Source organism: Thamnophis sirtalis, unplaced genomic scaffold, assembly GCF_051295495.1.
Source record: "Thamnophis sirtalis isolate CommonGarterSnake01/CBP01778 unplaced genomic scaffold, rThaSir2_p1.2 scaffold_4, whole genome shotgun sequence".
Classification (NCBI taxonomy): Eukaryota; Metazoa; Chordata; class Lepidosauria; order Squamata; family Natricidae; genus Thamnophis; species Thamnophis sirtalis.
Genome location: NW_028261384.1, coordinates 29,599,491 through 29,623,199, shown reverse-complemented (window position 1 = coordinate 29,623,199; position 23,709 = coordinate 29,599,491). Strand labels below are relative to the sequence as shown.

Sequence of the window (23,709 nt, the reverse complement as noted above, 5' to 3'; positions counted from 1 at the left end):
TTGCCTGCAGTCAAGAACTGATGGGACCATAACATAGAAAAAGTAATAGAAAATTAAGAAGCTAAAGTGCTGTGGGACAGACAGGCACCTATCACGTAATACAACATAACAAAGAGCCATGGTGACACAGTGGTTAGAATGCAGTATTGCAGGTGAACTCACTGCTCACTGCCAGAAATTTGATTCTGATCAGCTCAAGGTTGATTCAGCCCTCCATCCTTTTGAGGTTGATAAAATGAGGATCCAAATTGTTGGGAGCAATATGCTGATTCTGTAAACTTAGAGAGGGTTGCAAAGCACTGTAAAACAGTATATAAGTGCTATTGCTATGTCTAAGTGCTATTGCTTTTGTTAACACCACAGACTTATCAATATAAAGACCTGCAAACAGAAATAGGGCAACTGTGGCAAAAGAAAGCAAAGCTAGCACCAATAGTCATAGATGCCTTAGGTGCATCCCGCAAACATTTGAACACTATCAACATTGACAAATTCACTATCAGTCAATTGCAAAAGGCAGCTTTACTTGGAACAGCTTACACCCTGTGATGATACCTATAACGCCATCAAATCCTTATCTTCCTATCCCAGGTTCTTGGGAACGACTCAATTAAGTGGATAAAAATGTCAAATCCAGTCTGAACATCTGGCTGACTGTGCAATAAACCATTTATCATTAAAAGATAGAAGGGAACACTGAGAACCTGGGTCTTCTCTTAGTCTGATAATCATCTCCAGAGTGATCCCCGCTCCCCGTTGGGACCCCAGGTCAACTGGCAAAACCTGATCTTTAGGCCTTTACTGAAGGTCAGGAGAATTCGTGCAGATCTCACCTTAGAGAGTATGATATCCAAGGAGCCATGGCTGAAAAGGCTCCTCTTCTGGAACCTGCCAGCTGGAATTCCTTGACTGACGGGGCTAGCACAATGCCAGTATTCTTTTTGATAGTTCCTTGATTAGGATATCATTTCTGTTTGCTTAATTGTTTTCTGATGTTAATTCCCACTTATCTGGGTACAGGGTGCTCGAGGTGGTGTGTTCTGGTCTTTTTGTTTCCTTTTTAGGTTTCTTTTCATCTCCTTTGAATAATATATAAATTTAGATTATCTCTATGTGTCTTACTAATGACTGATTTGTCTGAATTTCAGGCCTCTAGGAATTCCTTAACTTTTTTCTTTCTTTTTAAATCTGATATAGGATGTTCATAGCTTCCCAGTTGAAACAATGACTGAATCTTTCCTTGTGTGGTGGGATTAATGTTTTTAATTGCTAGTTGATGTTCATGGGTGCACTATTCAAATCTTTTCCCTGTTTATCCTACATAGTGTTTATTATAGTTCTTAGACTGCATGTAGTAGATGCCTCCTGTTTTTTTCTTTTTGGGCTCTCTAGTCTTGTGGTTTACTTAAAATGTTTTGAGGGCTTTGGTTGGTTGGTGTGCTATGGTGATGCTGTGTGATTGCAATAGTCCATTGGTTATTTCTAAAATGTTTTGGATGTATGGCGATGTTATCTTTTTCATACATTGATTTTACTAAACTGGATTAAATGGTCAGGCCCTTTTTGACACATTTCTGTGGATATCCATTTTGTTCAAAGATGTTACATAAGTGGCCTTTTTCCTTTTTGGGGCTTTCTGGGTTGTTGCAGTGCATTTGTATTTATCTGAATAATGTTGTTTGAGGTTGATTTTTGGGGTGGGCCTAAATATATGCTCCCCCCAAAAAATAAGCCCTAGTGAAGGGGTGGGTGTGGCCAGCATAAGAGGCAGCCCTTTCCTTTCCCAGTCACCTCATGGAGGTTTAGCCCTTTAATGCCCTCCCTGAAAATAAGCCTTAGTGAAGGGATGGGCGCAGCCAGTATAGGAGGCAGCCCTTCCCTTTCCCGGTCACCTCATGGAGGTTTAGCTCCTTAATTGTTGTCCACTAATCCGCTAAGCCAACGAAGGCTGTGTAATTTGGCTCAGATCTCCAGAGGACCTCCCCAGCTGCTGGCCTCCTCTCCCTTTTCCTTCATTCTTTATTGGGATTGCAGCACAACACATATTCCCAAAATGCTCCATCAGAAACCTTCAGTCTTGCAATCTTGGGAGGGGAGCCTATGCTATGATCCCAAAGAAAGAATGGTGTGTATGTAAGAGAGAGAGAGGGAAGGGAGATCCGATCCAACCTCGGAGAGTTATCCAGGGCTGGCAGCAAAGTTCTCTCCATGTCTCCCCCCTCTCTCCTTCTCTCTCTTACACACACACACAAGTCCGTCATTCCCACCCCTCCCAAGGCAGCCACATCCCTTCACTAACCTGCTTTCCTGATCCATTCTCCACTGCCACGTGCAGGACAATAAAAGTAGTCTGGGACTACTTCAAACTTTGCGAGAATTTTTTTTTTTTTTTTGGGCGAGAAGTTGGAAGGTCTGAATTGCTGGTATTTTTTTACCATAGTCACACAGACTAATTTTCCTGTCCTGAACGCGCAGTGGAGAATGGAGCTGGAAAACAGATGAATGAAGGGATGTGGCTGCCCTGGCGAGGGGCAGGGGTTTGGCATGGGTGGCTTGACTGAAGTGCCTTCAGGTAAGTTGATGTGGGGCTTTGGGGCAGCTCCGCAGCCCCTGCCTTGCTTCATCCTCCTCCACTACCACCCCACTGCCTTGCTTCGTTCTTCTTTGCAACGCTCAGCCTCTCAAAGTAACAAGAATTGCCTGCATGTTGCTTCTGGGCAGGGGAGGCTTGGTCCTCTTACTCGATTCTTCTCTCTCTCTCTCTCTCTCTCTCTCACACACACACACACACACACACACACACACACACACACACAGACACAGATTCAATCTCTTGAACTGGGCACTTTTCGCCCAGAGGGAGACAAAGCGGGTGAAAAGTGTTTGGGCACGTGATAGGCATCGGCTTGCATTGTCACATGTTTCGGCTGTTGAGTGCCAGCCCTGACAGCCGCTGCAGTTCTCATGCCAGCTCTGCAAGGCAAGCAAGCATGGGGCTGCTCTGGTTGCCTGCAGTGGCTCTGTAGCCACCTCACCTTCCGTCCAGTGCAGCCCACCGCCAATCCCTGGTTGCTGCCCAGCAGCCTCCACTACCTCCCTCTGCAACTACCTCATGCACAGCTGGCATGAGAGCTGCAGCACCCACCAGACCCAGGATTGTAACCTGGCACCTGCCACACCAAGCAGGTGTGCAGGCTGGTGCTCAATAGCCCAAAGGAGGCACCTTCCTGCCGGAGTTCCGTGTCCAGCTGGTGAGCAGTTACCAGGACTGCCCAATTATCAACCAGCTGGCTGCATGGTAGGAGGGAGCTTCCTGCCCACTTGAAAGAGAGGCTGGGTTGCGTAAAGGGGCTTTTCTCTCCAAAGACCCTCTCAAGCACTGGGTTGTGGGCTCCACCTCAGGGATCCTCAATCGGGGCCAAGCTCTTGACAACCGATTGAGGTAAGACTATTCTCGCCATTGACGGAGCCGGAAGTCAGGTAAGATGTGCGTCTCGCTTCTCCTCCTCCCTACCCCTCCCCACCTGCCACCCCCAAGTTGCACTCCAAAATGGTTTAGTTTATTCTATTTTATTTTATTTACAGCCAGAAACCAAATTTATTAAAAAGAGATGAATGCATACATAACCAACAGAATAAATTGTTGTGTTTGTTTGTTTGTTTGTTTTTGGTTCCTTTAGTCAGTGTAGACTCCTGGGAACTTCTTGGACATGTCCCTGTAGTTTTCTTGGGAAAATTTCAGAGATGGCTTGGCCTCGCTACTTCCTAAAGCTGAAGGAGAAGGACTGGTCCAACATCACCCAGCTGGCTTGTGTCTGAGATTGGACTACAGTTTATAATCTCTCAGTTTCTAACGTGGTGCCTTAATTAGCTTTCTTTTAAGAATCACACTATACTACTATATAACATTGTGTTAGATTTTGTAGATTACAAATTATGTAGATAATTTTAATAGAAATGTGCAGTTCCTGGAAATGTGCTATTTAAACTGGCTTCATATAACATATTAAACCTAAATATGATGGTTAATGGTTAATCGTGGTTTTTAAATAAACTACAGTTTCCTGCATTCATATAGAATGCTAAACTATAAATGGAAGTTTGCAAGCCATAATTATTAGGTTCATGCAACATGCTAAATTAAGTATATAATATTTTATCCTTGTGTGCTATGCAAATTAGATCCCCAAATTGGTTTCCTGGTCTTGGAGAGCAATAGCAATAGCATTTAGACTTATATACCACTTTATAATGCTTTACAGCACTCTCTAAATAGTTTACAAAGTCAGCCTATTGCCCCCAACAATCTGGTCCTCATTTTACCTACCTTGGAAGGATGGAAGTCTGAGTCAATCTTGAGCCTGGTGAGATTTGAACTGCCAAATTTCAGGCAGCCAGCAGGCAGCAGAAGTAGCCTGCAGTACTGCTCTCTAACCACTGCGCAACTGCGGATGCATCCCATCTGCCTGATTTTCCGATATGAAAATCAATAAGAAAAAGCTGGGTTATTTTTTTGAAGGTAAATTTATTTAAATATAGAATTTCAGCTTTCAAAAGTTATAGCTTTAAATAACTTTTTCAAAGACCCAATAGTATTTGGATCTGTTCCATTAACTCCGAGTAGTTAGCTATAACAGCTGTTTGGTAAAAGCTTGTCTTGTCAGGGAACAGAGTAATCTGATACTCAAACACAACATGTTAAAGTTGAGCAAGCATTGCTTCTTTTGCATAACTACATTGTACTTTCTCCATTATGATTGTTCTTTATGATTTGGCATGGAAATCAAGCAACCATTAACTCAGGAAATTCTTCTAGTTTCCTTATCTTTTAAAGTTCTGTGTGTATCCTCAACTTCATATACTTTGTACTTTTATGTTTCTGGAAGGATACTGAAGCAGGTTTTTAACTGAAAATAATTTTGATGTAGTTTTTCTTTTCTTTTTTTAAACGAGTGGATTGAGACTGCTCTCTCAGTTTCATTTCCAATAGAAATGATACTGAACATTCAATTTGCACTTTGGGATAGCTTCAGGAGCTATAAAATAGTAAATAGGGTCTTTATTTGTCATCCATTGCCCATTCTTGAGCTTTTAGTGGCAGTTAAATTGTTTAGGCACAAGCTGGTAGTCAGGGGCAAGAGAATTCCAGTCCACCTCAAAACTTGATGGAAAGAATAAGCATTGAAGCGAAATACAGGAATTTGCCATTTTTTGTTAGGCACCCTAAAGAGTTTCCAACAATGAGATAAACAGCATTTGTGTCTTCATGCTTGCATGCTACTATGACAGCTCTCAGTAGAACACTTAATCTGTTCTCTGGGGTAATAATAAACATCAAAGCAAGAAATGTTTACTAGATGTTCCTGAAATGTTAAATATTTTGGTTTAAACACTTTTAGTGCCAAGGCCTTCATATTTTAATTTGGGTTGATATTTAATGATATTTAATATTTGGGCAGTATGAAATATTAGATACAGAGAAGTTTCTGAATAATATTTTCTCATGGGAAATTTTCCAGGGGAGGGTAATAAGCCCAGTCTTATTATAAACTGAATTAATTTTTAAGGATAACAGACATCATTTAGTGATCTTTTATAATGACCTTCATCTGTTCTGAAACTGATTTATCACCAATAGATATGGAAAAATTCTCCGATTGTACAACTTCCCACATAGTTCTACATAGGCATTTCCGGTTCAAGGCAAACTGATTTGTGTGTGAAAGCAGTTTCTAATTAAAGCTATCCATTTTTTAAAAGCATGGAATAATGGGCTTTTCTTATTATCATCACTTCCATTTTGCCTTTTTCTCCTTCAACAATATTCCAGCCCATGGGGACTATCTTAATGCAATATAACTACATAGTTTTATTTCCTCCCCTGTGACTATCTGGCAACGATGCATGTAGTGTTCTACGCACTTGAAGGTGAAATTTGAAGCTTATTTGTTTACCTGCTACCAGTTTCTACATATAACCCCCAACTAACAAGCACAATTGAACTCAAAATTCTGTTGCTAGGTGAGATATTTGCTAAGTGAGTTTTGCACCATTTAACGAGCTTTCTTGCCACAGTTGTTAAGTGAACATGGCTTCCCCGTTGACTTGCAAAAAATGATCACATGACTCTGGGACAGTGCAACTGTCATAAATATGAGTGAGTTGCCAAGCATCTGAATTTTGATCACGTGATCAGGGGATGCTGCAATGGTTGTAAATGTGAAAAATGGTCATGTCACTTTTTCAGTGGCATTGTAACTAAGCAATCAGTAAACAAGGACTACCTGTATTGATAATACCGGGGGGCGGGGGATGGGATGGAATAGGTTATAAAATGGTTACTTTTCAAGATTAGATATTGCAGTCTCAAGAGATGGGAAACTATCTTAGAATGTTTAATTCTCTTGTTCTACTAACATTGATTTATTTGGAAGATAAAAATATTTAGTTGGAATAAAAAAGGCATTTTCAGACGTCTGGGTTCTTTAGTGGAATGAGTTGAAATGTTATGACTGATTATGGCAAAGGTAATGTACAAATCTTGTAGCTCATAAAAGAAGGAAATGAGATGTAAAATTGTTCTGTTTATTTAATTTTGCATTCTAGTTTCATGATAATTAAAGAAACTTGCCTTTCTAAAGGAGATTTTAACTACTTCATAAAAACAGATGAAATCAAAAAACTTATTTTCCCACTCAGAAGAAGAGATTTTTTAAATATATACAGAATATCTTAGAAGCTGAGCATTAGGAATAGAATAAGAATTAGAGTTAGAATTAGAATAGAATAGAATAGAGTTGGAAGGGACCTTGGAAGTCTTCTAGTCCAACTCCCTACTTAGGCAAGAAACCATACACCACTTCAGAAAATATATTCTTAAAAATTTCTAATTTTAGAGCATTCACAACTTCTAGAGGCAACTTGCTCCACTGATTAATTGTTCTAACTGTCAGGAAATTTCTCCTCAGTTCTAAGTTGCTTCCCTCCTTGATTAGTTTCCACCCATTGCTTCTTGTCCTACTTTCAGGTGCTTTGGAGAATACTTTGACTCCCTCTTCTTTGTGGCAGCCCCTGAGATATTGGAACACTGCTATCATGTCACCCCGAGTTCTTCTTTTCATTAAACTAGACATACACAATTGCAGCAACCATTCTTTATATAAAAAATATTGATCAGATTAATGGTAGTTTCAATATTTATACCAGGACCCAACTTTTAAAAACTAGAAGAGTATGTGTTATAAAATACAAAAAGAAAAACCCAAAAAACAATGACTAGTTCAAATGACTGTACAGATAAAATGTTGTACATGAAGAAATTCTGTGACGTAGTTTATCAGTTATCCAGACATAACATTTTGTAGTTATCATCTTTCTTAAGGATCATTTTGGATTTTTCTTTTTTTCCCATTCGTTTTCCCATTTGTAATATTTAGACTAAGATTTGGATTAGAAGGCCACCAAGGTCCTTTCTCATTCTGTTACTCTGTTAAGATTGGAATAATCTTACTTTCTTTTTAAAACATGTCGGTTCCTATATCAGTTGTTTCATTTGGTAATTGAAACCACATAAACATTATTTTTTGTATAATAGTATGAAAAGATCTATTTGAAGCTTGAGATCTTTTCCATTTTTCTTACCATATATAAAATAATTAGCCATAGTGCAATCAGTATAACTTTACATCAAAATATTCAATGGAAATTCCTACAACGTGTTAGGATTAATTACCCATTTATAACATATAGCATATAACAATAACAGGTAGTTTAAATATTGCCATCCTATAATTATAATCATTCAAATGTTACTACATTTCATTTTTTAAAAAATATTTAATTTTGGATTTAAAAATATGGAACTATTTTAATACAGAATTTTTCTACTAATACATTTTTGTTTCTGTTTTTATTCTTGAGATACTAAAATTTAAAGTCTTTTGTAACTTACTTTTTAAGAGGGAAAAGGATTGTACTTTATTCTAATATGTACTCATTTATTTAGCATTAGTTGCCAAATGTTTAAGATGCCTCAGTTGAACTGTCTCTTGATAACTTTTAAATAATAAAAAAAAAGAAAAGAAAAACTTTAAATGCCTAAAATATAAAAGTTGGTACCTAAGCAAAATAGATATTCTTTTAAGATTGTTCAATAATTGAAAGTATTCCTTTATCTTTGTGAACATTGCTTACTTTGCCCCCTAACCTAACAATCAGTTTTCAGTTGCTTTTTCAGACTATAATAACTTTCTCAACTGCTAATTTAGAAAATGGGGTTTCCAAGCAAAAGATCTCTAAGCTTTGGGGTCACAAAGCAGAAGGAAATATAGGATGAGTACTCATATGCAGCATATTTTGGGTTATTATAGTGTTTTTCAAACTTGGCAACTCTTAAGAGGTGTGGACTGAGGAAATCTGAGAGTTAAAGTCCAGGCATCTTAAAGTTATTGAGTTTAAAAAAATACTTCTCTAGAACTGTGACAATTATTGCAAAATAATTCCTAGAAAATTTTTTGAAATGCACAGGAAGTACAGTACTATTCTGTTTTATATCATTTGGCAGCATTATAGATTTTTTCCTCATAATCAGATTAAATTGTAGTCTTGTCTTTCCCTTTCTCCCTTTTGAACTAATCTAATGTTAGGCATTTTTAAAATCTAGCTGTGAAAGCAAGAACCAGTTTCATGTAGTGGTTAATGTACCAGATTAGAAATTGGGAGAGTATGAGTCCTAGTCCTGCCATAGTCACAAAGCCAATAAGGAGACATTGAGCTGCCAGTCCTTGGAAGAAAAAAATGGCAAACTGCATCTGAAAAACCTAGCCAAGTAAACTGCAGTAACTAGCCCAGACAGTCATCAACATTGACTCAAAGGCACACATACATACCACAAACAATTCCAACTGATTAGTCAACATTGCCTCATATCAAAAACGATTCAGAGCAAAGTTTTCTTGATTGGTTCTAATTACCGTAATATACAGTGATGGTGAATCCATGACATCACATGACATTTTGGGTAACACATTAGTGTTTACAACACGCGACAACTATTGAAAGTAGACCCTGATCTTACATGATTTTCAAAAGCTGTGGAGGATGTGTGAGAATGGGATGTGCTCTTGCACAGCTTCTAGGAGCCGCAAAGAGGGCCACATTCTCATGCAGTTTTTGGAGGCTTTAGAAATCTCAGAAATAGCAGTAGACTTATATACCGCTTCATAGGCCTTTCAGGCCTCTCTAAGCGGTTTACAGAGAGTCAGCATATTGCCCCCAACAATCTGGGTCCTCATTTTACCCACCTCGGAAGGATGGAAGGCTGAGTCAACCCTGAGCCGGTGAGATTTGAACCGCTGACCTGCTGATCTAGCAGTAGCCTGCAGTGCTGCATTTAACCACTGCGCCACCTTGGCTTGAAGTAAGCATTCTCCAAAGCTTACTTCAAGAACAAAAGCCTTATGTAACCCAAAGTAGCCTCAGGTAGATTTTAGGAGGCCGTCAACACAAACAGAAGGTAAGCAGTGTGTGATAGATCTTGGGGACTGCCGGGTCATGGGGGCCATTGTGTTATTTCCCAAGGCCCATGACAGTGGTAGTGGTAGAATTGGAGTTGAGACCCAGGCCTCTACTTTTGGCCCAGTCTTGGAACTGCCACCAAGTGTTGCTGTTCTGAGTAACCTAGATAAGGGGATATAGAAAAAAATTTCTCTTGGTGTGAGGTGAAAAGCTAGTAGAATCAAGGCATCTTCTGAAAACAGTCCCCACAGTATTATTATAATGCATGATAGAAATGAGGAGAACAGTTATCTGATGATTTAGACAGAAAGAGAATCTGTATGTACGTAAGCAGGCGCGGTAGCATCTCTTCTCTCAGACAGGAAAAAAAAATCTCAATTATACGTTGCAAGATTGATGCCCCACATCTTGGCTTTTGCCTGATGGACAAACTTTCCCCTCAAAAAAGGAAGTAGTACAATTAAGTGTGCCAGTATGAATAATGCTGGGTTATTTTGCCATAGTAACAGTATGTCCATTTTATGTTAGTTAGGGAAGTCACACAATGAGATTGGAGTATTTCCAGAAACACATTTTACTGAGGAAGGCATAGCAAAATGATGACTGCTTGAAGCTGCCTCGGTGTGGTAGATTCACTAAGGCAGAAAACAATAGGAAATAGGTGTGTGTAGATGCTTTTTTAATGCAGTTAATTGGCTTGGTATGGATTTATAGTTAATGGTTAATGTTAATTACCCTTAAACAGAGTTGCCCCTGTTTTGTACTTAGATAGTGAAAACCAAGAAAAATCAGAAGTATATAACTGGTAAGCAGAAAAGATAAAACTTCTGTACTAATGCCATGAAAATTATCATAGCCATAATCATGGAGTCAGCAGTAACTGAGATCAAATTGAAGAAGACTTTAATTTACAGGTTCATTTTGATATCAATACAGCTATCCAGAAATGTCAATTCTCACTTTATGCTTTGTTGAAGTGGATTTTCAAGTGTGGTTACCATTATGTATAATAAGATGCAAGAAAAAAAGGAAAGGATATAATCTTTGAGGATCCCAGAAGTTACCTGGATGACAGGTGAAGCCCCTATTGACAAGATTTTATTGGAGAAATTTCAGGCTTGATATTTTTATGTTAACTAGGACAATTTCACTACTTTTAAACAATGTAAAATCTTTCCAAATAGGAATTCAGGTATGGATTGATTGTAGATATGTGGAGATTCCAAATCTCATAATTTACAGCAAGCACGTGGTAAGCAAGACTGCTGTGATGAGTTCATGCCAATGTTTTTTAATCAAAATATGTTAACTTTTAAATCTAGTGTTCTAAAATGATCTAAGCCTAGATTAGGGGTGTCAAACTCTATTTCATTGAGGCCTGCATCAGGTTTGTGTTTGACCTCGGGGGGAAGGGTGGCTGTGGCCAGAGTGGCCGTGGCCAACTCAATATCACTCGTGTCGGGGGAACCTGTGGTGACTTGAGCATTCTGCCAGAGAAAACTGGCTCCTGAGCTCCATTTTCGGTTGCGACAGCTTCCTGTAACCCTCTGCCAGTGAAAATGGGGCTTGGGAGGACCCTCCTGACCTTTTTGCTGGCAGAATCACCGCAGGTCAGTCCTTTGTTGTTTCTAGGGCAGTCACATGGCCAGATCTAAGTACCCCGTGCCTTGAGTTTGACACTCCGGGCTTAGATGAAGGTGCATCATGAAACAAACATACACCTGTTTGTATATGTATTACAATGGCAGACATATGTAAAAAAGGAATTGAGTTTGCATAATGATGTCGCAATGTGCCCTGAGCAATTAATCTTAATTTATTTTTAAATATGAATCTTAATGTATGTTTAAAATGTAAAAAAGACACATTCTATCTCTCTAATGCAGACGTTATAATGTCTAATATGGAAACATGTTATGACATCTGAATATATATTCTAGAAGATAAGCCCACATGTCATAGCATATTGTCTCCTTCCCTACAAATTATTCTAAAAATATATTATTTAATAATTTTGGGATTAAGCAAAGGAATCTTTAAAGAGTTTTTAAAGTATCACAAGGCTTATAATTGTACTATCATTCAGATATATCCAAGATATCACAGAGCGGATTTTAGATAGCTTTAAATTGCTTTATATCGTGTGAGTCATTGGTAGCTATCTAAGGTTTTAGCAAAAGCCTTTCAGATGCTACCTGATAGTTTGATTTCAAGACCACAGGGACTAACTACATGTTGTGAACTCTAGATGTTGTGTTTTTTTAACAATGGTTCTTCTACATGCTTTTATAAACTAACTTTCTACTAGGAAAAGCACAGATTTTGTTTTATTATTATATAAGCTTTTTCCTTGCAAAAATGTGGGGGTCTTCTTTCTGATGCAACCATTTATTTTAATTTGTGTCACTGTTATTACACAAGTTAACTATTGTTTTCATGCTATTTGATTCTGTAAGTAGCAGATGATGCAAAACCATTTTTGCCTTTGGCACAGAAAGCCTCAATAGTGGCTGGTTCCTTGAAGCCGGTCACCAAAATCTGGAAACAATTGATTCTTTTTCTATTTTCTGTTTGATATTCTTAAATTAAAGAAGCATTGCTTTTGAACATTGCCTGAGAACAAAGACAAGTCAAGAGATTGCCTTGCTGTGCCTGTCTCCATTGTTGTAGATTCTCTGTTGTCTCCCTGTAGTAAGTAATGCTATCTGTAATTTAATAATTGCTGAAAAAAAGCATTGTGCATTTGGAGGGAATTTTATTATTAGCAAGAAAATACTAAACGGCATATTAAACTGCCATAGATGAACACAACAAATTCAAATTTAATTCAGACATAAAAATATGCTAAATAAATATAATACTAATACTTCATAATTTCTGCAGTAAAGAAATTATTCTGCAGATTTTGGAAAATCTGATTTCTAAACTGAGATAAATCTATTTTATAGTTTATAGCACATCAACTATGGAATAATTTTCACATATTCTCCGTAATTGGTTTGTTTTAAGATGAAGAATTTCATGAATTGTGTGTCCTGTAAAATATGACTAGTATTCATGATGGTTAGAAAGTCAACATCTGGAGGTCTTCATGTTTTCCAACTGAGGCAGGAAGAAATTAATTTCTTCTCATATTTCATTTTTTTTTAATTTCCTTTTTGTCTTCTTTGTAGATCAATGAACTGAGCCATGTTCAAATCCCTATTATGCTGATGCCAGATGACTTCAAAGCATATTCAAAGATAAAAGTGGACAACCACCTTTTCAATAAGTAAGTTATGCCACTTATGTTTTGTTTTATATTTTTCAGTTGAAATAAATACATTTTTACTTAATTTTGATTCTCTGAGTAGGTTTTTTAAAAATATGCTACCATGTTTCCCCAAAAATAAGACAGGGTCTTCTTTTCTTTTGACCCCCGAAATATGACTGTGACCTTATTATCGGGGTGGGTGGGCAGGGAATGGACTAGGCCGCAAGACTCCGCTTCAGTTTCTGAAAAATGGCACTACCGAGCAAGCGGGGCTGGCTGGCTGTGATGGCTTGGACTTGGTGGGGCTCATCAAAGAGAGAGAGAGAGAGAGAGAGAGAGAGAGAGAGAGAGAAGGGTGGGAGAAGAAGGGAAGTGAAAGTGGGGGGGGGAGTGCAGCTTAATGGGATATTCGATATCCTGCAAGGAACATTTTCCCTCCTCCTTTTCTTTTCTTTGCAAAAAGCAGAGCTGTGCCAGCTGGACAGGGTGGAGATGAGGCGGGTGGGATACTTGGGATGGGGAGAAAAGACTGCTGAAGAAAAAAAGGAAAGGAGAAAGGGAGGGCTTTGACTTTCTCAGCGCCTCTCCCCTCTTACTTTAACCTCCAAGCTTCTCCACTCGCACAGCCTCCTCCTCCTCCCTTTACCTGTCCCTCTGTGGGAGCAATACTTTCCAAAAGGCACCTGGAGGAAAGAAAAGGATGAGTGACTTCGGCGGCTGCCACTGAGCATACCTCTATGGCTGTTCGGGCACGCTTAACAAAAAGGTAGAAAGGCAGTCGAGCTGCCAAAAGGGAGCACCATACCTTGCCAGGCAGTGTCCTGAGAACTTTAGGGGGCATGTGGAGAGGGAAAGACAGATAGAGGGGGTGGGGTGGGTGGCAGGGATGTTGGGTTTCCTTCCTTCTGTTGTATGACCACCGGGTGACATGTGATGGGCTGGGCACAACGTGTCGCTTCTCCAGAGCCCTGCCAATCTTTGGGGGCAAGTTTCCTCCCCCACTTCTCCCAACTGGATGTATTGGAGGGCAACCAAGGGGCCTACCTGAACTCCACCCCCAACTCACTGCAACCATCCAACATAGGGCTGAGGAGACCCGGGTGCAAAATGTGACACATTTAAACACATAAAAAATCACAACCCTCTCCTTTCTCCTCACCCACACCCCCCACCACAAATTACCCCTAACTTTTGGGTTTGATACGTCCGAAAAGCCAGCCATCTCTCGTCGCACATGCGTTTAAGTAGGTTTTTTTGGGGGGGGGGTATTTTTTTGGAGGGGGGGTTGTTAGTTTAATCCATGTGCTGAAAAGCCCGATTAGGACATGTTGTATTTTCGGGGAAACACGGTAAGAATATCAGCAGTTCTATTGTGCAGTTGGTTTTTCATTATATTTTTTTCTACTTGGATCCCAAAATAAATTGAAAGGTGGAAGAGGAGGAATTCCAAAGGAGTGAAGGAAGCAACGTGCTTACCGTCCTGTGTAGGCCTGATGTCCTGGAAGTTATCACTTCTCCAAAAGGTTGCTTCGAAGCTAAATTTCCCAAAGTTTCAGCTCTGGTCTAAGAAAATCTCCATTAGTATGCATCAACTAATAGTGCTTCTCAGTATAGTTCTACAGTTTAGACTTGATGTTTACATGACTTAAAAGGGTGCTATTAATTCATTTTAAAATATTCTAAGAGGTAGAGATTAATGCTGCTGTTAATGTTTGGGAATTCTGTAGTTTGAAAAGTTATAGCTAATTTAAAAATTGATTGTTATACCTATTAAAGATTTGCTAAGTCAATTTACTTATCTATTACTTAACAAAAAAACTATTGAGGATTTGCTAAATCAAATACAGGTTACTTCTGGAAGTATTTAGGAAATAGAAGCACAGGGTTGATGTATTCCATATGCACACAATCATTAGAATCGGAACTGCACAAGTGGAATATTCTATTAATTCAGTGTCGTATATATTAATATTGGATTAGTGTTGCAGAAATAAAGGCTTAAAGACTGATTAGAGCTGAAGGCTGCAAGTTGTATCAGAGACTTATATCCATGGAATGGAAGAAAATATTTTTCTGAAGTTAGATGCAGATTCTGCGATTTATGGAGAATTGCTTGACTAGCAGAGCAGAAATGCACACTAGGACTATGCACAGTTCAAGAATAATTCCAAATAAATATTTTGGAACATACTGGACCTCTTTTAATTGGGTACTAATATAAGTTTAAAAAAAGAGATGGTTGCTTTAATAACTTGATTGTGAATCATTTGAGTATTCTGTAATCCAGTTCTTTGTGCCCCTAAAGTTTTGAAATTTTCTGCTAATTTATGCTATTGAATATCTAGAATTCATTTTGTCTTAACTAAATTGACTCTTGTAAAGAAGAGAGCTCCACCTGCATAACTATTCCAATTATTCCAGTAATGTCTCCATACCACCTGAGACTCCCTTGTACAAATCTCAGAATAGTTTTAAGTCCATCTTTGCCTGGTTGAAAATTGGCGTCAATGTGACATCTGGAATTGTAGTGCAAAGGTCTTTAGGATACAGCAATTTTGCAAGCTTCTAAATAATAATAATTACAATTGTGTTTGGGTGTATCCTTGATTTGAAAGATATGAAAGAATATGGCTATATGTTAATCACTAAAGATCAGTGATGGCGAACGTTTAGACACCGAGTACCCAAACTGCACGCACACGCATGCCCAAACTAAAAGGTGTATGATGCGCAGCAGAGACCCAAAGACCAGCTGGCAGGCAGGAGGCGGGGTATCTCAACACTGGCAGCGTGGCAAGAAGTAATATCTTTTTATTTTATGAGCTTCTGTTTCGTCTTTTGCAAGGAAACAGAAGCTCATGAAAGAAATGCCATGGAGATCTGACCTGGGGCGCCGGCATACGTCTCAGCAGAGAGAGAGGACTCTCATGCCACCTCTGGCACGTGTGCAATGGCTTCACCATCACGGCTATAGTTAGTCTTCAACTTACAACCATAATTGGAACTGGGGGGGGGGGAGAGCAGAGTGATCAGTCCAGTAACACAATTTCTTTTAGCCCCTTCCTGTTTAACCGTATTATTAGTTTTTAGCAATTTTTAACGGGACTTTCTCTTTAATTCAAGTTACACTGTTTGGATGAGATGAATGTGAAGGCAAAGGCACAGATAAAAGGACTTATTGTGGACTTGAATGATATGGGGAAAAGAAATAATATGAGAGCCCAGCTCTCTCCCTTTACAGAAATCAGCCAAATAACCACAGATAGAAGAACATTTCGCAAGAAAAGTATCTTTTAAGTAAACAACTGTTCCTTTTATTTCAAACAAATCTGATGCCTTAGAATGGGAACTTCAAACAGAAATAGAAAAACAACAGCTGTCACAGCATTCCTTATCTGCTAGGGAAGAACTAAATGGGAATCAGGACTCCCTCATGGACTCTCATTGTGACTAGTCTCAGGGGAACTAAAAATAAGCTTAAAAATAAAAACCAAAATAAGGCTCCCTGAGAAAATCTGGTAAAGTTCATGGCAAACCCAATACCTGTTCACTACAAAAATTGTGATGTTAATCTTCGAGCATCTCTCAGTTATAAAATATGGACAGAAGATGCTGAAATGTAATGTTGAGGCTTCTATTCAAAAGCATGAAATTAAACTTTTCATGCATATCAATGCTGATACAATTGGTCCATCTAACCTTGTTATCGGAGGCATGTGTCTGTTAAACAGCAAACAATAAAACATAAAATAAGCTGAGAAGATGTTACAGTACCCAAATGTTTACTCTAATATCACTGTAAAACAGTGGGTCTCAACCTTCCTAATGCTGCGACCCTTTAATACAGTTTTACAGTTGTAAAATTTGACAAAATGAAGAGAATGGGCTTCACACACGTTGAAGATCCCCAGCTGCAACAGAAGAATGTTTCTAGTTCAAACTGTTTTGGAAAACAATAGTAATTTCTCTAGGCCAACTTCTTCATAGCCAAAACACCAGATAGATCTGGGTGCTGTTGAATAACTCCCAAGCGTCTTAAACCGTAAGTGGATTCTTCTATGTTTCAAACAATTTACCATCCCACTGATGTTATTTAAGAACAAAGCACATTCAAATCTTATCCATGGAGTCTTTTGTGACAGAAAGATTAATCTCTGTTCAGTTCTATGTCACTGAGGTAGCCACTGCACCATCCTTAGATATGAGAAAGCAAGACCGTGGGAGTCAGATTTACTAAATGAACATTCTCCAGCTGGCCTTATCAATACTTTTGGCTCCTTAGCAAAGTTCCAACAAGATAATATACTGCACAAGTTAGAAAATCTGAGGAAAGCAGTCTGTTGATACCATAGTCACAGCTAAGCCTTTGATAGGCCTTCATTCTCTAACTGTGGGTATTATCTCCCCTCAATGGAGAATGGAATGGCTAGATATTATCCCCCATTCCATAACTCCACAGATCCTTATGAACCAGGGATTCTTGGGCTGATCCAAACCTCCATTTTAGCTGAGGAGGAGTTCTCAAACACACCAAGACATGCAATTGGGTCTATAAGTAACAAGCAAGGGGCTAGAAGCAGACCTCTTGCTGATTCAATTGTACAGAGCAGAACAGAGCAAGAGCTATCAATACTCCACCCAGTATTGCTGAAGACCCTACAACATAAAGTCTATTGGACTATACTAATTTCATTTTCTCAGAACAAGATTCCCTGAAATAGTTACAGAATTTTCATGAGACAAGCCAATGTTTAGAGGAAGTCTGGTTGTTCCCCACTGGTTCTTCAGTTCAACACAACAATCTCAGGTCATTGGCCTGCCAAAATAAAAATCAAGCCATTTGACTATTTTTGAGTGATGATGCAATTTCCTTGTTAACTTGGAATATTGCTGGTTTGCACCATCAAAAGACTAACCCTTCTTTGATTATCTACCACAATTTTACATCCTTTTTCTTTAAGAATCTTGGGCTATATCAGAGGTGGAACTGGATAGCTACTGGGTCTATTCTATTTTGCCACCCCAAGTAATACAGGAGGGAGACCCAGGGGTGTATTATGACTTTAGTCAGCACAGCTTTGCAATGTAAGTGTGTCTTACTTGAAACCATGTACTGGTCTCTGCTTTCTTCCAATCAAGTTGAAATTTTGTTTTTTTAACATTTTTATTCTTTCTTTTAAAACATACATTCAGACCAATGCCGCTTGGGTACACAGAGAATTTTATCCTTACTTGTTTAGATAAATGGCTAGCAGCGTCAGTAATAATTAATGGGGATATAAACTCAAGGATGCCTATGGTCTGACCTAAGCTTAGTGCACAAAATTGTCTGCTGCAACAACCTACCTATCAATGATTACTTCAGCTTAAACCGCAATAATACACAGGCAAACAATAGATACAAACTCAAAGTAAACCGCTCCAAGTTCGATTGCAGAAAATAAGTCTTCAGCAACAGAGTCGTAAATGCCTGGGATGCTCTACCCAACTCTGTTGTTACATCCTCAAATCCCCAAAACTTTAACCTTAAACTGTCTACCATGGACCTCACCCCATTCCTAAGAGGTCTGTAAAGGGGGCGTGCATAAGTGCCAGCCTGCCTACTGTCCCTGTCCTATTGTTAATAGCAATAGTTAGCAATAGTTAGGCTTATATACCGCTTCATAGGGCTTTCAGCCCTCTCTAAGCGGTTTACAGAGTCAGCATATTGCCCCCAACAACAATCTGGGTCCTCATTTTACCCACCTCAGAAGGATGGAAGGTTGAGTCAACCTTGAGCCTGGTGGGATTTGAACAGCCAAACTGCTGAACTGCAGTGCTGCATTTAACCACTGCGCCACCTCGGCTCTTAATGAGTACAAATAAATGTTCCCATTTATTTGTACTCATTTCTTACGTATATATGTGTACCTGCTTATACTTATATGTTTATATTCATACTTATACTTGTTTTCTCATATGTGCTTGACAAACCAAAATAAATAAATAAAATACCTTAGAACAATAGTCCCAAACATTTCTGGTTTAGTTGTGCAGAGGGAGAGAGGCCCAGAAGTGCACCATGGCCTAGGGGTTGGGGAACCTGCCTTCGCAGAACCTTTGTAAAGAAGAAAATCTAAGGATTCAAAATTTAATTAGGCAGGTTTAGCAGTCAGACAGATGACCACTGCCTGGAGCTGTATATTCTTAAAGGCTCTGTGGAGGAGGATCACTTGGCAGAAAACACTGGGGGAGGGGGAGGTTAGTTGATTATTGAATTGTGTCATGTGATCTTCTAAAAGAATGATATGAAATGTTAACTTTAAATTAGTTTTCAACAAATGAATCAAGCCATGCTTTGGAGACTGGTATATGAAAAATATTGATTTCATTAGGGGTACACACAGATGAATAGGGCTTTCATCAACTGAGTCCTGCCTAATTTTGCCAACTTTTTTTACTACAATCAGTAAGCAAATGAGTTTCTTCCATTGAGTTTGTTGGAAGTCAGCTGGAAAGGTTGGAATTGGTAACCATGTGTCCCTGACACACTGCAGCCGTCCTAAATACATGCCAATTGGCAGGATTAGGATTTTGATTATGTGGAATGATGTGGCAGCCACAAATGCAATAACTGATTGTAAATCATTCTTTCAGCACCATCATCACTTCAAATGGTCGATAAACAAATAGTTGCAAGTTTAGGACTACCTCTATATGCAACTCCTTACTGAGTATCAAATCTCTTTTTCAGAGAAAACATGCCAAGCCATTTCAAATTCAAAGAATATTGTCCAATGGTTTTTCGTAATCTGCGAGAGAGGTTTGGAATTGATGATCAAGACTTTCAGGTAAGCTGGTTATCATGGTAAATAAATCTTGATATTTGGCAGATGTCTGATTAGGTATTCTTTGCTGGGAGAAAGATAGGTGGAATGAAAGATAAACCTTTGCAAATTTCCAGGTCTAAATTCAGCTGGTAATTGTAAGACATATAAGATGATTTAATGGGTGTGTTTATTTTCTAAATTTCCTTTCTGTATTTCACTAAGCCCTTATGGTTGTAATGAGAAGTGCATATAACAAGTCATAGGTAAGTAGTGCTTATAGCAAGTCATAGGTAAGAAGAAGTCAGCTCGATTCTGCTGCAGAATATGTTGGACTCAAGCATCTATAATTTGCCGTCATTGTATCCCTCTCAATTGTGGAAGTGGTATGATTAAAATGTAGAATTTTGAAGTAAATTTCAAGAGTATTTTCAAATACTCTTGAAGTGAACTTTTGGTATGAAGCTAAAATATAAAGATTTACACTTTCTTTCCCCCCCCTCTCTCCCTCCCTTCTTTCCTTCCTTCCTTCCTTCCTTCCTTCCTTCCTTCCTTCCTTCCTTCCTTCCTTTTAGTTGCAGAGAAGACTCTTTCTCCTTTTGTTCTGCAACTCTTCTTAAATTACCAGTGGGATTGCCCCTTCCTCTAGTTTCATTGTTTGCTAATATCATCTAATAATTACTATGATTTTGTCATATTGTGTTTATAATTGTCTTTACAAATAAAGTAGTAATTGTAACTGTATAAAAAATATGTGGCCAAGGTATCTTTTTGGAAATGTTATCTAAAGATAAATGCAAATAACCTAGTTTTTCATTTCCTTTTGCAGTCCAAGTTTAGCTTAAACTTGTTTCTTAAGTATCTTTGAAGTCTGTTTGCAGATACTTCAAACAGGATCATTTTTTAAAAAAGGTTGCACTCCTGTGTACATTTAATCTATGCAACAAACATTGGTTCCTTACCTATGGACTTTTCTTTCATGCTCAAATCTCATGGTTGGAAAACCTTTCTGGAGGAATAGAATAGTGAGATTTCATTTGATATACACTGTGTCTTTTATTGTAGACAAAGGAGGTTTCATTTTTAATCTGAGAGAGAAGGTAATTCATATGAACTGAATTTGCAATTTTGCTTTTATATTAAAAATTTTTTAATTAAATATTTATTTGTATTGCTTTTAAAATAATAACAGAAAAAGATACATGGAGTATTTATGCTAGGCATACATCATCAAAAATGCACAACAAATACTTATAAAAAGTGGCAAAAACACAACAGAAAAAAGGAAACAAAAGTATGAAATATTGTTATAATAGTAAACAATTTCAATTCTAATTATCAAATGCAAATATTATGCAAAAATGTATATATTTCTAATACATTTATGTAATTATCATGCTTTTTCAATCTTATTTTGTATGAATGAGTCACATAATTCATTGTGCTTATCCATACAAAGTCTATGTCTATAGACAATTTGTACGTAGGTGGCCAGTATAATGAGATCTTCGATCCAGTGAATTAATAGGGACATGCATTTATCTTTCCAGTGTTGCAGTATTTTTGCCAAGGTAAAGGCATTAGGAATCCATTTACATTGTCCAATTGTTAAATTCCATGTACCATGGAATTAGAATTATCCTCTGAAAATTTTAACTTTTTTCACATAATCACATTTGTATACAGGCAATCCTCCACTTATCACCATAATATTACAATGGTTCAATTACGATGGTACTGAAAAAAGTGACTTAAAAACTGTCTTCGAAATTATGATTATCGCACCACCCGTCTGATCACATGATTGTCATTTGCGGGCTTGACAATTGACTTTTGTTTATAACCAGTTGCAGTGCCATCCAGTTACATAATTGCAATTTGCAACATCCCATCAGCTTCCAACAAGTAAAGTTAGTGAGGGCAGCCAGATTCGTTTAACAATCATATGATTTGCTTAACAACTATGATAAAAATAGTTGATGACTTCTTTAACAACCACATTGCTCAGCCACCAAAATTCCACTCTCAGTTGTGGTCATAAGTTTTGGATTATCTATAGTCTACTTTCTCCCAAAATGTAGTACAGTAAGTATAGGACATTGTAAAAGCATGTGTTTTGAAGAAGCATTGTTTGTTCGTTTGTTTATATGCTGCCCATCTCATTTTTCTGAGTGACTCTGGGCAGCTTATAATAGTATAAAAGCATAAATACAAAAACATTAAAATTAACAACAATTTAAAAAGCAAGAACACGAACAGGGGTGGACTTCGTCTGTCACTCAGTGAGTGAGTGGTACCAACAATTATTTCTCTGAAATCTCCAACAAAATACTATCTTAGGTAACTCTTTTGTGTACAGACATAGTGAATTGAATATATGATGTTTTCTTTATATCTTTACTGCTGTTCAATTTGACCCGGTATTAGCCTTTCTGATCACCAGCTGCTCCTGACCTTTTCAAACAGAGACAATCATAACTTTTTGCCTTTGAGCTAGGTGCGTTTCCCACTCAGGTTTTCTCTATACCTATTTTTTATGATAACTCTTGATTTTAAATACTTGAGAAACTGTGGCTTGGGAATACCAAACCTAATTTAATTGTCAGCTATGCTTTTAGCATAGAACAATTCAGGGCAAACATGAGCAAAATGGCAGATTTCCCAGGTTGCTTAATAATCCATGTCAATGTAATTAAAACAACTCCTTTCCCCAGATGTCTTTGGAATATCAATACATAATTCTTGATAAGTTGTTCCAGACATGATGGGTTCCTAAACTGCAGTTCAAGGATAGTCCGTGGATGAATCTGTGGCCATTGCCTTCAAGCGGAAATTCATTTTGTTGAAGTACTTGAAGCTTTATATGATAAAATGCAGAATAGTGTTGTTAATGATATTTTTAACTTACACTTCCTTTTTAATAGTTTAAATTCTGCAAATTGTCACATTTAATTTCTATACAAGGACATCTATTCTAAGTAGGTCATACACCTAGTTTTGTTCTGTTCATTTGTAAATCACAAATACTTGAAGTAGCATTCTTGAGTTTTCTACCCATCTATTTTCTGAAGATGTTTGCAAACTGTTAATTATTCAAATCTTTACATGAACTGAAAATCCTATATGATTTTGATTTGAGCTGATTAATGTATTTTCAGACTACTGAGGGACCTAATCAATAGCTGTCAGAGCATTGTCACAAAACTAGGACAGTCATTAGCAGAAGACTTTGACCTTTCTCAAGCAAAAGGCTTCCCGGACATAATCAGTATGCTTACAAATAATGTATCATTTGGAAACAAGTTGCTTTGCCTGGCAATCTGCATTTGTAGTCTCAGTATTTAGAGACATTCTTCAGCCTTTTTTCATAGTATTGACAATTCTACTTTCTGGATGTTTTATCACATTTTTTTAATCTCTCAAAGCCAAAGAGTGCAATTCCCTTTTAAGTCCTGAACAACAAATTTGTTCATGGGAGGAGAGGGTTAAAAAGGCCACATTCTCGGCATATTTTGCAAGTCAAGTGTGCTAAACTGCTTCTCGGCATTTATTATATTTTTGTGAAAGCAGACAACTGACTGATTTTTAGCATTTTAAAATCAGGACCAATTACAGTTTTACTATATTATCCCTTTCCTAGCCGTGCACCCCTGAATCTGGCTCCCTGCAGTTTTTCAGGATTGCAGTGCCACTTAGTTTCTTCAACTGCCATTCCTTAGGAATGATGGCAGTGATGGGAATTATCAGGAAAGAAGCAAATTGAAAAGGTTTGTATTATACAGGTAGTCCTCAGAACTGTTCATTTAGTGACCATTCAAAGTTAGAGCCAAGGTGGCGCAGTGGTTAAATGCAGCACTGCAGGCTACTGCTAGATCAGCAGGTCAGCGGTTCAAATCTCACCGGCTCAGGGTTGACTCAGCCTTCCATCCTTCCGAGGTGGGTAAAATGAGGACCCAGATTGTTGGGGGCAATATGCTGACTCTCTGTAAATCGCTTAGAGAGGCCTGAAAGGCCTATGAAGCGGTATATAAGTCTACTGCTATTGCTATTGCTATTGTTATAACGGCACTGAAAAAGTGACTTACAACTGGTTTTCGCGCTTAAAATTGACTCAGCCTTCCATCAGTCTGAGTT

At 38.1% G+C, this 23,709-nt stretch overlaps 1 protein-coding gene across 1 annotated transcript in view; it reads left to right on the top strand.

The window, feature by feature from the left end:
- The window catches only part of PIP4K2A (phosphatidylinositol-5-phosphate 4-kinase type 2 alpha), a 65,599-nt gene that overhangs the window by 9,144 nt on the left and 32,746 nt on the right, over nucleotides 1-23,709 (top strand). Inside the window, exons 2-3 of the mRNA XM_014067705.2 lie at nucleotides 12,690-12,787; nucleotides 19,503-19,599. Of these exons, the coding sequence (XP_013923180.2) occupies nucleotides 12,690-12,787; nucleotides 19,503-19,599 (195 nt within the window). The remainder of the gene's footprint in view (nucleotides 1-12,689; nucleotides 12,788-19,502; nucleotides 19,600-23,709) is intronic.